This window comes from Alligator sinensis, unplaced genomic scaffold (assembly GCF_000455745.1).
Source record: "Alligator sinensis unplaced genomic scaffold, ASM45574v1 scaffold366_1, whole genome shotgun sequence".
NCBI classification, from domain to species: Eukaryota; Metazoa; Chordata; order Crocodylia; family Alligatoridae; genus Alligator; species Alligator sinensis.
Window position 1 is genome coordinate 4,175,928 of NW_005841851.1, and position 14,026 is coordinate 4,189,953.

The 14,026-nt window shown below is 43.4% G+C and overlaps 1 protein-coding gene across 6 annotated transcripts in view; it reads right to left on the reverse strand.

Annotated features, from left to right (window-relative positions):
* Positions 1 to 14,026, reverse strand: part of MMEL1 (membrane metalloendopeptidase like 1) — a 78,555-nt gene that overhangs the window by 15,840 nt on the left and 48,689 nt on the right. For all 6 annotated transcript variants that reach the window (XM_025211892.1, XM_025211911.1, XM_006016205.2 and 3 more), the window contains 8 exons: positions 13,831 to 13,965; positions 13,070 to 13,159; positions 8,706 to 8,842; positions 8,013 to 8,106; positions 6,951 to 7,079; positions 3,965 to 4,063; positions 3,548 to 3,631; positions 3,148 to 3,251 (listed from right to left, as the gene is read on the reverse strand). In XM_025211892.1, the coding sequence (XP_025067677.1) occupies positions 3,148 to 3,251; positions 3,548 to 3,631; positions 3,965 to 4,063; positions 6,951 to 7,079; positions 8,013 to 8,106; positions 8,706 to 8,842; positions 13,070 to 13,159; positions 13,831 to 13,965 (872 nt within the window). The remainder of the gene's footprint in view (positions 1 to 3,147; positions 3,252 to 3,547; positions 3,632 to 3,964; positions 4,064 to 6,950; positions 7,080 to 8,012; positions 8,107 to 8,705; positions 8,843 to 13,069; positions 13,160 to 13,830; positions 13,966 to 14,026) is intronic.

The window sequence follows — 14,026 nt, forward strand, 5'->3', positions numbered from 1 at the left end:
AAGTGTGCTCAGCATATGGTACTGAATAGCTACATCACATTAGGATTCTATATGCAACTCTCAGACGTATCTAAAGTTGTGAAACTTGCCTTCTTATTTGTCCCTTTCCCACGATGAATGGACAGGAGCAGCCCATTCGACTGTATTGGTAAGGTAACATAAGGAATAAAATTGAATTTCAATTTATTTCATTAAACAATGGCATGTTAGTGATAAGTGGGTTTGTAGCTCAAATTAAAAACCTGTCAAGGCTTGGGGTAGATTTCACTGGCAGGCTGCAAATCAGACATGCAAAATGAAAGATGTGAGAACTTTATATTCAGTTTAATTGACAGGCCAAGAGGGCCTGGTCCCAAATTCTACTGAAATTAATTAAAGGTCTCTAATATGCTTTTCTCAGGCCCTCAATAATTAGGGATGCAAAGGGGTTGGAGGCTAAGGAATAAGCTTGCTCTACAGACAACAAAGGAAACTAAAACCAATGTATGATACACAAGTATTTTGATGAGTCTGCAGTTGAAATATTGCTGATGTGATGGGAAGATACTTTTTATTGACTAACAATGTGTAAGGTTGAGTATGAAGGATTTTGAATTGCCTGTAATAATTTACGACACTCTATACTCTATATATTTGTCTGATTGTTGTGTAGGGGCTTACTGCATGCATAATTAATTCAGTATCAGAATCATCAGGAAATCCAAGTGGGAACTAGATATTATGTACTTTTCTGTCAACTACTGCAAAACAATGTGTAGGCCATTCATTTTGGTGCTCAGGTGTGTCTGTATGTAGAATTGGTGTTGGACAGTGATGTGAGCTGCGAGAACAAAGATTTTGGGCTGCATTTAATGGCGAGTTCTCAAGGATGAGTTTCACTTGCAAAACAAGGAAAGTGATTCTCCCTCTCTTCCGCACCGGTGAGGCCTCACGTGGAGTACTGTGTCCTGTTTTGGGCTCTACACTTCAAGAAAGATGTGACTAGATTGGAAAGTACAGAGCAACAAAAATCATTAGGGGTCTGCAGAGCAAGATTTATGAGGAAAGGCTTAAAGGACTCGAGTTATTTAGTTTGGAGAAGAGAAGACTGTCAGTGGGGATATTATAATAATTTTCAAATACCTGAAGGGTGATTACAGAGAAGATAGAGAATGGGCTTTTCTCTGTGGCTGGAGGGGACAGGGCTACGAATAATGGCTTAAAACTCCAGTAGGGGAAATTTAGGTTTGACATTAGGAAGAAGTTTCTGACTGTGAGGGTGGTCAATCATTGGGACAGGTTACTTAGAGAAATTGTGGAATATAGGTGCTTGGAAATTTTCAGTAGCAGGTGGGACAGATACTTGGCATGGGTGCTTTAGTCAGGGACAATCCTGCCTTGAACAGGGGGTTGGACTAGATAATCTGGTGAGGTTTCAACTTTCCTATGATCCTGTGAGAAGTGAGAGAGTAGGTGACGCAAGAGGCTTGCAACCGGAGTAAATTTAGACCTATTGGGGCCCCCAGAAGAAGGATGGGTGTGCTAAAGTTAAGCTAGATATGTGTGAGCTTTTTGTTTCAAGCCCTCATCCTTTTAAGAGGTGATGTATCCTATGGTTACATAAGCAATACACTTATATTTTTAAGAAAGATGTATTGTGTCATTTAACCACTGGCCACAAACTTCCAAGGGAAAGAATGAAAAATGCTTGAAGCCAGTTGAGCCTGTAGGGAAAATTATGGATGATGCACAGGGTGCTGTAGCTTGGGATCTTGGCTAAGAGTCTGGAAATGTGAGGGATATGTGGACTCCAGGGATATGTGGACACAAACTCTGGGGCTTCAAAGAAAGAGCTGGAAGGGCAGCAAGATCTTGCAATCATGACAAGAGGATTGAGAAAAATGGCTATTCACTCTAATGAACTAAAATTTCTAATCGGCCATTTGCACATGCTTCAGCCTCACAGAACTATCATATTTTGTTTCATGCAACGTGAACCTTTCCCCCTAAAATTAGCCCTACCCCCCAAATTGGGGTGAGTGTATTAAGCAACAAAGCTGAATTTCTGCCTGGGATAGAAATGCCCTGCTTTACTTCCTGCTCCACAGTACAGTGGGTGCCTCATTATTATTCAGGCAGATAAGAGAGTCTATTGACTTAATGCCTCACTCTTCTTAACCAGTGATATAACCTGTTAACCAGTGATATAACTAGAGCAGTGCAACAGGGGCAACCACAATGGGCGCTGATGGGGATGGGGTGAAACGCATCTTTTGCTACAGCTTCATGACTGCAGCAGCAATTGGAAGTCTCCACTGCCCCTTTGCAGATGCCCCAGGCATCTGGCTGCATTGTTACACTGCTGATCGTCTCTTCTTTTTAATAGCAAATGTTCTGCTAAAAAGCTAACCTTTCTTAGGCCAATTTTACTGTCTGCTAAGAGATCCTGACCTCTCTTCTCCTATTTCACAGCCCTGAAGACTCTTTAACTCTTTTCAAAATCACAGATCCACCCATGGAGACCAGTTTTCAGCAGCAGCTATGGTTTCAGCTTTAGTTAAGTAGGAAAGAGAGGGTGAGTCAGCTGAAGATTAGGCTCTGTCCCTGCTCTATGCAGCCATAATTCTAGAAAAATCTATTTTTTTTTCATGTTGCCTTTCAAAAACAAGGTGTGTATCTGAATAAAACTTGGGAACTTCAAAGTTTACATCTGGATCCAGAGCGGAACTGCCCCATATTTCAGGAGTGTTTTCAACTGCAGTTTAAATGGACCATTTAAGCCATTTTAAAATTCCTTTTCAATTACTTATTTTAAAGTATCCACAGCACACATGCTACCCATTTCCCCATTGCTCAGTTGTCAAGAAGATCAGTCACAGCTTTTGTGATAAAGAGCTCCATTGTAACAGAATAACGTGAAGCAAATGAAAGATTACACAGATTTCAAGAGGTCTGGCTGATCCCGTGTAGTCACTCTAACCTACATTACTATTAAAGGCAGATAAAGAAACATTTGTTCAGTTCTTGCAAACAACATGTTCTGAGATGCTCACAAACAAAAGCAGTCATAATTATCTTTGATGCATGATTTTCCATCACTTCAGGACAATCTCTCACCATTTGTCCAGGATTTAGGGTGTTCATATATCATGCAATATGAGCACTCACATATCTTGGTCAACTTTCTCTCGAAGCTTTTTCAGGCTCTTCTGCGCTCCAGCTCTCAGGTTTTCCAGGATGTTTTCAAAGTATTTGTACTCACTGAAGTTTAACTGAAGAAATACAAATCCCAGGGTATCAGCAATTTGCTTGTAATGTTGTTACAATGTAATGCTATTAATGCATGTTATGAAAATATTTGGATTACAAACTGTTTCTTAAATGGTGTGCTACTTGGGAAAGGAATTGTATATTTACACACTCTTATAAGCATCTCTAAAAAATGCAGCTTTTAGTCCTAATTGGACCTCTGAGAATGATGGGTAACTCAGGTATTAAGTATTGTAAAAAGTCAGGCAATATGTTTGTTTTGAAGTTAACCATGTGGAGGGACACGCTGCAGACTTACATTTGTATATTCCTGATCCAGTTTTTCATTGTGATCTTCTAAAATATAATCTGGATAACCAATTTGTTCCTTAATGGCCATTGCCTACAAGCAAAGACAACCTGTTATGTTCTCTTAATCCTCAAAAAGAAATACAGATCCGTGTATACATGGGGAAGACTTACTGCTTTTGTCTAGATGCAAGCATATGATACACTTGGACCTTGATCCAAGTCTGATTAAACAGAATATAAGTGTTTGAGAACTAAATAAAGGATCAAAGTAATATGAAGGACATTTGTGAATAAATTTGACAGAACTTATTTTAATTGCTCTTTCTCTCTCTGATATTTCTGTGGAGTTGAAATAATGATCTTGCACAATTTCCCAAGATCTGACGTTCTCAACAGGATATTGAGGTTTCTTGTGATGTCTGACCTTCTCACGAGCTTTCTCTTTAGACGTCTGATCCATCCACTGCAATTCATCTAACGTCTCAATGAACACTTCACGGATTTTGTCTATTAAATCTCGGACCTAAAATGGAGACAGGAAGAAATTCACTATTTGCTGTTTTTTTGCCAACTGTATCTAAAGGTGTGGTAGATTGAGTTACGTGTGTCCTGGCTTCAGTGAATGGTGTGAGACATGAACTGCAGGAACTAAAAAGCAGGTGAGACAGAAGTATCCTGGTCAGTGGCTAACCATTGCTCACTGGTGAGACGATAACCATTGCTCACTGGTGAGACGATAACACGACCCATCACAAGTCATACAACTTTAACAGCATGAGCAGCCTGGTGTACTGGACAGAGCATTAAAATGGGCCTTGGGAGGCCTGAGTTGTATTCCCAGCTCAGCAACTTGCTAGCTGGCTGATGCTGAAAAAGTCATTTCATCTTCCTGTATCTCATTTTCTCCATCTGTAAAATAGGAGTAATGGTAGTGACCTTCTTGTACATTGCTTTGAGGTCTGCTGATGGAAAGTGCTATCTATGTAAGAGCAAGGTGGTATTATTAGGCTTGTTATTATAGGACATGCATTTCAGTACTACTGAAATCAGACAAACATTAGACTGTCACAGATTTGCCTGACACCTGTACATTTTTCCTTCCACCTGTAGTTTAGAATCCTTTGCAAAATAAAAGGGGGCTTTCCATTACTGGACAGGAGGCCTCTTGTCAGTGAACAAGACTGCAGAACTCCAGGAAAACCCCAGTCCCAATCACCACCAATAGTTTCACTAGGGGAATTTCAGTTTTTTATTCTTGCCTGCATAGACCAAAGGAAAAGGATCACAAGAGCAATATTTTTATTTCTAAACCGAATACAAGGAAGTCTTTCTTGGAGTAAATTTTAATTAGACCATGCAACAATTGTTCATCTAAGCCCACTGACAGATTTTCATTTAAAGGTGTGATGGGATCTGATCCACGATCCCACCATCATGCCTCCTTCTATGCCACATGTGCACAGCAGAATGCACAATTCTGGGATCAGGGATTAGATCCCAATTGTGTCTTACTTGCCAGTGGAGGAGGAGCCTGGGATCATGATCCTGAGCTCCCTTTGTGCCATCAAGTTGAAACCAGGTGCCTTAATCAGTTGATTCTGAGCTGGGATCAAACTGGGATCTGGCCCTGACACCAGTGCAATCCCAGGCCCCAGCCAACAATCAGCTCATTGTGAAAACCCCAGCTGGGCAGTACACATGGTTTTACTCATTCCAGTACACGGGGACTAAGGCATCAGGGAGGCTCCTTGATCCTTGGGTCCCTGGGTGCCAGGGATGTCAGAAGATGGCGTGTATGATACAAACAAGCCACAAAGTTGTCACACATTATATGTGGAATAACTTTAAGGCTCATTTACTAGGGCTCTGTGAAATGGCACCATTTCATTTCAAATTCCATTTTGCTGGGACAGTGTTTTGTTTTGCATTTCATTTTGTTTCAAAACCACTGTTCCATTCTGTTTCGTTTCATCGAAACTGTTTTGATGTTTTGCCCGTAGGCTACAATGGGGAAACACAAAACTGCCTATAACTTTGTCATTCTTTGGCAGAGAAAACAGCAGAGATGGGAGCCCCTTCTGCGGGCATGACGCCTGCTAAATTTCAAGGAGAGAGGTGCAGGGGTTTCTGGGAAACTGCACCTCAAGCTGCTGACAAGCAAAACTCATGACGTGTGACTGTGTTTGTGTTAAGGCGCGCCCTCACTGGCGCTGGCACTGGGGCCTCTATGCGACTCCTCCTCCCCTACAGCCTCAGTCCAGTCCACCACTTCAGATAACAACAGGTAAAATAATAACTTAGTGAGGAGCAGCACAGTAGCACCAGCAGCGTCTCAGGCAGCCAAACTGTGACAGAGTCTTTCTTTCCTCTCCTGCAGGAGCTTCTTCTCCAGCCTGTGTTAAGGCGCACCCTCACTGTGTCCTTGCCCCCTCTTCCCGCTCCCTCTCCTTATTATCTGTTTCCCTGCAGGCATGCCCAGCTTCAGCTTCGAAACTTAAAATGTTTTGACTGCCCTCGTTTCGTTTTGAGGCTGTCTCAAAGCCCTTTGTTTCATTTCGATTTAGCTGTTTTGAGCTCAAAACGAGTTGAAACAGCATTGAAATGAAACAGCTGGTGAAATTTCACACAGCCCTATCATTTACTGTATTAACATGACTTAAATTGACTTGAATGTGCGGCTGGGTTACTATTTAAGGTGCAATTAACAGGTTAAAAAAAGGTAAAATCACTGGAAATATCAGCTGAAACCAAAGAGTTTCAGGGAGGTAATCAGATCAGTCTCCAAAATCTAGGATCCATCAGCATCAGCTTGGTTCAACTTTGCCTAGGTGATACTGATAGTGACACTGATTATTTCAGCTTGGAGTATTTTCCTTTTGTTCCCATGTCCAGACTGCTTGCTCATCCAATGTGGTGAAGCAAAATGGATATCAGTTGTTTTTGGTGGGTGACAAGACAGTTCAAGTTGCAACACACAGAATCTGTCACCTCCCTGCATCAACCTCAGCTACACCTAGTTGCCATTCAAATGGCACAATTAAAGGAGGCGTATTAGAAGCTGGATTTCTAAGTCTTTAAGCCTTAAGGAAGTGGCAAGAATGCATCCTTGGGGGGAAATGCACTGAGAAAAAGACAGGTATCAGCTTTCCTTGAACAATACTGCAAAATATGACCTCCCACCTGTTCTAGTTAAAAAGACTGCCAAGAGCCGACATTCCTCTGCCTTTGAAACAGAAAATGAAACACCCTTTTTCTATCCAAACTGCCCCTCAAGTTCTGTTAAGCTCTGTATTATGTATATTTTTGGCAGAGATACTAAACCTGGGGTAGGAAAGGAAGCCCCAGGTGCTGTGGACTTACAATAGCATGAAGGATATTCAGCATGAAGGATAATTACTTTGATTACCTACCATCCTCTTGCTCTCACCAGCAAATGTTTCCCTGACATACAGAGCTCCCACTGCGTTCTCCATGTTACTGTTGACATAACTCACACATTCTCGCCAACGGGCCTCTTCCAATGTTGTCCCATAAAGTGCCTGGGAAATGAAAGCAGTGAGCTTGATTCTTCCTATATATTTTCACTGCCCCCCCAGTCTCCATACCAAGCTAACAGAAGACAGAAAGGCTGATCCAGGAAAAAGACCATCATTTGCTCTGCTTCTGTCCTCTCTCAACTATTTTTTTTGAATTTCTGGTCTTCCTTACATTCATCACTTATGCACAAGGTCCAGCAACTGTGGGGCGGTTATATGGGTACAGTTCAGTCTGTCTTTCTGTCTAAAGCAGTTTTGGAGTGCCCATCTCCTTAGTTTTTAAGCACGGACACCTACTCCTATTCATAGCAACACTGGCAGCCTGACATGGGGAAGATGAAGACGCCTCAGGGCAGCTTCTGACCTTGTATGTGCCACAGCGGTGATCCAAGCGTATGATCTAGCAAAATAGTTGTCGCTACTCCTGGGTGAATGTCAGGTAGTTTGGAGGATAAGTGGACAGAAAGGCTCAGCTGTGGGGTTGACAAGGGTTGGACTGACTAGGACCTTCCCAATGGTGTGCTGAATGCTGCTGAAAGGCTCTGAATGTGTTGGCACATTCTTGTACGTAGGTCCCAAAGGGACGCAAAACTCACTTCTTAATAGAGCTAAGGCTTTCCCTAGCTATTTAGCTACCCTAGCTACTTAGCTACACTGTGTGGCCCTGCGTCTACACTCTGGACTTCAAGCCAGTCTTTTCTTCTTAGCAGAGGTTTGCATGTCTACTTGGTTAAAATTCATTAGGCAGAGCTCTGGGACAGCTACCCTTTGTCAGGACCTGTGGGCTCCTGGTCTTGATGAGTTTTTGGCCACTACTGAGAAAGACAGGCTTGTGAAAGGGTTTGTATTGCATGGCTGCCTGTGGTAATGAGGGACGGGGCCATAACTCAGCTGTTTCCTTATAGTCCTATATCAGTGCTGGGGTGGGGGTGGTACCTTTCTATAGTTGGCACGAGCATCCTTAAAACGCCGACTCAGGCTGCTGACCCGGTCAATCACCAGTCGCCAAACCAGGTAGTTCTGGATGGTTCTATGTGCAAGAACAAAATAAAGCACTTAGTGTTTGGCAGAAGATAGGTCAGTCGACAGGAAAGTGTGCTTTGGAGTGGGGGCAACAGAGTCAGCAATAGCAGTCAGCACCAGTCCTGTTCCTCATGACACCTTGTGGGAGCTGTGGCACTACTTGTGTTTAACGGCGGATCAGTTGGTTAAATGCAGAAGCATCCAGAGTGCACAAATGCACATAAGGAGCCCTTATGTGCATTGGCAGCACTCCTCAGGCCCCAGTTCCAGGCCTGCTTTAGGAGCTTAACTTCCAGTTTCTTCCTACGTCTCTTCTTAGTGTAATGGGGGCTGAACCCCACATCCTTCCCTTGAGGTTTTTCTCCAGTCAGGCAGGAGACCTTCCCAGACACTGAAAAATTCTGCTTTCCATCATCCCTGTGAAGGAAGGGAGCCTTGCCCCTGCATTATAGAGTGAAGGACCCAGAGACATGACATGAGTTTACCCAGAGATCCTGTGAACAAAGCCCAGCTCTCTACTTTTCCCCTTCAGAGTACTGGACCCCTTGTGGACTGTCATCCCTCCCCTCCTTGTCTTAGATTCAGCTTTTTCCCCACTGCCTTTACCTTGCTGAGTACTTGGAGATAATTGCTTTGAGCTCCTGCAGATAGGGCATTCCATATACAACCACCTCCTCCTCGGGGTGGACCTGAACATTTACTGAAGACATGACACCTTGGATGAAGAGGGCCCAGTTAAAGTCCTGTAGCAGAGGGAGACAGACACATTGATCAGGTCTAAGGATTGCTTTGTACTCACTGTGACAGACTCGCATCTCCTTTCCCTGTGGACTCCCCAGTACTGGCAGTGGGGTCTATTCAGTAGAGGAGAGTGACAGCTGCCTCTAGAAGTCCTTGGTCCAACCACACCGAAAGACTGATTGCTGTGGGGACATCATCCAATAAACTTCTTGGGGAGCTCCGCTTTTTGTTGATTGCTTTGGGTTTTGGTTGCATTATCCCCAGAACTTGGTTGTGGCCACCCCCTCCTTTGGCCACCATTTGATTGGGGTAATTTGATGTACAGCTCTTTGTAGGCTGTGTATCTAACTTGCATTATAATGTTTCCACACAGTCCTCAGTTATGTTGGTTGTAGGGAACAGAAAGTGTCTTGTGTACTCATGATACAGAGAGCAAAGGCCCTGTCAAATTTTATTGCAGATTTATAAGCACAGATTTTTAAAATACATTATAAACATGGACCTTATCTCTGCATCTCTTTAGCTGTGCTGATCCCTTTTTATAACAAGAGCCATCAAGCTTTGCTGGAGCTTGGGCGGGGGGGGGGGCTTTCCTCAGGTGACTTATAAAATGAGATCAGTGATGCTATTCAATTAAAGGCCAGGGGCTGCACCTGTGTACATCTGCTGGTTGACTGAATACAAGAAGCAGCCCTGAATGGTAGATAGATTTTATACTTGGCATAGGGGAGGAGGATGACATATGACGTTATCTCCTGGTTCAGAAAGTGAGCATTTTTTGCAGGCATTGTGAACTCAAGAGAAAACCTGTAGGACCTGTGGCTTTTAGTTTCACATTAATGGGGGAGACAAGGGCCAGCATTTCTGGGATTCATCCTACAGAGCAGTACTACTTAGAAATAACCCCAGCATGTCTATTCCTTTAGTATCTCATGAAGATACCGACCCAGGCCCTGATATTATGGTTGCATTTCTTCTGTGGCATGAGCTCTAAGCCAACCAGAAATGTCAATATGAGAAGGCTTCTAGTCTACTTACTCTACTCACTGGACTGTACTTGCTCCTCAGTCTGGATCTCAAATTGTCAACTAAACTGTGATTAGACATTTTTTTCTTATTTTTGCCTACACAGTGTTGGCTTTTTTTAAACAAGAGCCAGATACTGAATTGGCCGCCAGAGGGGGCTCTTCAAGCCCTGTGGCTGTGATAATCTCATACTAAATGTGGCATAGAAAAAAAATAGTTCTTAACACTGACAACCCATAGTGTGGGCAAGATCATCTCTATCCTAACCATCACATACAAACGTAATCTAAACTCTACATAAGACTACTCTCCATCCTGACACAACATGAACCATGAACCTAACACCCTAACCTGCCACAGGTAAAGCAGGGGAACGACAACAGTCAATCTCCTGTTTCTATAAAATGTTGTCTGTAACAGGGAGACAACTTGGGGCCATGTCTCAACCTTGGCCTGTTCCCTGTCTATGTAGGGCAGTCCACCCAGTTTCGCATGCCATGATTTATTATTCCTTAAACTGGTGTAAAATGCAGGAGGTTGTCCATTTTAATGCCCCCATGCCAGGGGGCACTATCCACGATCCCTACACTGTGTCCTATGCCTCACAGATGGCATCCAAAACAAGTTCATAACCTTTGACACAAACTTGGCCTCACCACATCTGAGGACATCTCAGCCTCTAGCCCAAATGCGGCCTCAGGTGTCTGTAGACTTACCTTGCTTTAAGTGCCCCCTTCCTGGGGCTTCAATTTATGCCCTCCAACTAGGGCCTTCCACCTATGCCCTCTCCCTAGGGCCTTCACTTATGTTATTACGTTTGTGGAGGTTGGCCTGTATGCTGCCCTTCAGCTCCCCTTTGCGGCTGCAGTGGGGCTGAGCAGGGCAGGGGAGCAGGAACATCCCTGGTCTCAACTGCTCCAGTTGGGAGCAAATTTGCTTCTAAGCTAGTACATGTGTAGATCCTTTCTGAGGCACAGTTTACTGCACATTTTTGTAATGCACAGTACCCTTTCTGTGCATTAATAACACATGTAGATGCATCCAGGGTAACCTGTTCCAGTGCTTGACCCTCCTCACGAGAGAGTTTTTTTCTAATATCTATCCTAAACTTCCCTTGCTGCAACTTGGTGCAATTCTAAGGAAGACAATTTTTACTTTAGATTTGCACCAGTAGCTAAGAGGAGAATCGGGCCACTGTAGATTTATGCAGTCTGAGTTTGTTTACACACAAGTTTTAACATATTGGGTTCTTTATCATTTACTTAATTAAATAGGTGAAAGAGGCTATAGGGCCTTTTCAAATCAATATAAACTTAGCTTATGCTACTTTTGCTTAAGATATTTAGGAGGATCCTTGGGCTAAATTTAAATAAATGAGCCATTTTTAACCCAAAATGTAAAACTCTTTCTAGAGTGTTACACCAACTAAATCCATTAAAATCTATATGGTCCAGTAATTTCCCAGGTACTGAGGTGAGACTAACTGGTCTGTAGTTCCCCAGGTCCTCCTCTTGCCTTTTTTAAAAAAGGAGCACTACATTGGCCCCTTTTCAGTCCTCTGGTACCTGGTTGGTCTCCCAAGACTTCATGAAGATCATTGCCAAGGGCTCTGAGATCTCCTCTGCTAGTTCTTTCAGGACCCTGGGATAAAGTTCATTTTGCCCTACTGACTTGAATTAATTCAGACCCAACAAAAGCTCTTTGACCATCTCTATTGTTATCTCTTCCTTCAGCTTGCCCCCTTCCTTATCCAGATAATCTCTATTAAGCGTCTGGCAGTTTAATTTTTTTGTGAAGACTGAGACAAAGTAGCTGTGGATTAGCTCTGCCTTCCTTGTATCTTGGGTTAGGAGTCCCCCCCAGCTTGTTAACAGAAGACACATGGTTTCCTTGGTCCTTCTTTTCTGGCCGGTATACTTATAGATCCTCTTTTTGTTGTCCTTAACCTCTTTTGCCAGGTGAAGCTCAGTCTTTATCTTTGCCTTCCTGATTTTGTGACCTACCCATTCTTCCATTGCCTGTATGCTTTCCTTTTGCATTTGAGGCATTTCTAGGAGCTCTTAGTGCAGCCACATTGGTCTCTTACCATTCTTCTTCTGCTTCCATCGTGTTGGGACAGTTTCTTGTTGGGCTTTGAATACTCTGCTCCTTAGAAGCTCCCAGCCCTTCTGGGCAGCTTTATCCTTCAATCTATCCTCCCATGATACCCTGCCTGTTAGCTCCTTGAGTGAGATGAAATCTGCCTTTTTGAAATCTGCCATCTTAATTTTACTGACCTCATGTTTTCCCTCTCTCAGGGAAATCACCATGTGATTTAACTCCTTCTCCTTTTAAAATAACCATATATGGGTGTAATCCCTGCCCTTTAGGAAAAACTCTAACGTTAAAGTTTTTCCTGAACTTCGGATTCCCTTCAGATTTGGTCTAGTAACAACAGTGAAAGAAACAGCACTCTTTTCCCCTCTATACATTGCTAGAATTGCTACTGGATTATTCCTCAATAGCTAGATATATTACTTGCATGCCTATTGAATCCAGAGGAAAATCTAGCCTGCAAGGAAGCATGGGCATTCAGTTAGATTTTCTGCTCTCTTGACTTACCAAGTTAAAGCATTGCAAGTTGTAATATAGGTGGGATTAGTTATAATTTGATTCATAGTTTTGTGAGTGGCAAACATCTAGGCAAGGTGTAGTTTAAAGGTTTTCCACTGAAAAGCACAAGGTCAAGACTCTGGGCAGCATGGATACCATTGCAATCTTGGAAGAGTCCGCTGTGGTTTTAGTCTGCAGCCATAACTGGTTGTGGCTTTGGTAAACTTCTTCAGTGATTTTGGTGGAATTAATTCGACGCAAGAAAAGGTAACGTGAAGCTTGCCCAAAAGAACTGCTCCAGCTCTGAACAGAGCGTGTGGTTCACCTATTTCTTCTGTGCACAGAAGTCAAGAACTTTAAAGCATTCTTTCTGGACACGAGCTCACGTATTTTTTTTGCTGCCTGGTGCAGAGATTTAAGGCCTGGCAAATGCTTCAGTTGTAGCTTTGTTCCATAGGAAAATACCTTCCCAATTTCCTTAGCTTTCTATTGAGAAGAAAAATGACTATGAATCCCTTTTGTTGTTCAAAACAAAAATATTTTCAGCATAATTTTCTCTTGACCAAACCACAGGAGGAGCTGGAAGCAATGGGACTCATCAAAACACTTACCTTCAAGGCAAACTTTTCCTGTAGCTTCTTTAGGGTCATTTTGTTGTACAACAGGGTCACATCATGCCTTTCTTCCGCAGGAGCAGTTGCCTAAAGACATACACAAAGTTCTCCTCAGAACTGACGGTTGAGTTTCAGCAGCTGGAATCACATGTATGCGTATGTGCATGCACACATGTGTGAAAGAGCTCTTTAAAGTCTGTTTTTTGGAGAAGGAAACTTATTTTATAAAGACCAACACTGTTTTCTGCATTTCAGCATATCAGTCAACAGCCTGCTGGATAACTCGAGAAAGTTCCTATGACCAATGCCGTAGCAACTAAGTTTGGCGCCCTGGGCAAAGCTTGCAGTGGCAGCCTGCCCTTGCCCCTGGTCCAGTGGGGCATGTGCCCTGCAGTGCTTGCCTGGAAGTTCATGCAGCAGCGGGAGCCACCCTTCCCCTATCCCTGCACTCCCCAAATGAGCTGCTTGTAGCTCCGTCCCGTGTCCCACCGTGGCTGGACAGCGCTTGTTGGTGCCCCTTCACTTTAGTGGCTGGGGCGGTCACCCTGCTCACCCCCGCACCCCTTGCTATGGTACTGCCTATGCCTATTTCAGTATCATGATGTGCTACAGAGGAAAGTAAAACACCCCAATGGCCCTTACCAGACTTGCTTAGGGGAAAATATGTCCCTCACCCCAAATCCTGAGCGCAGCCTCTCCCCTGCCCCCAGCCAGGTAGCTGAGAGGTTTCTCCACACCCGTAGGTCTCCTATACTCACATTCGCGATCTCTGTTTCAAACTCCATCACCTTTACCATTTCCTCTTGGACAAAGCTGTCATCTTTAGACATGTTCTTATCGTCTCTGATCATTTTGGCAATGGTGATCATGAATTGCAGGTAGGCTTCCCGTACCTAGAGACATAAAGGAGAGAAACTTTGTATGGTGGCCTATGTGATTCAGGGTGATTTTGTC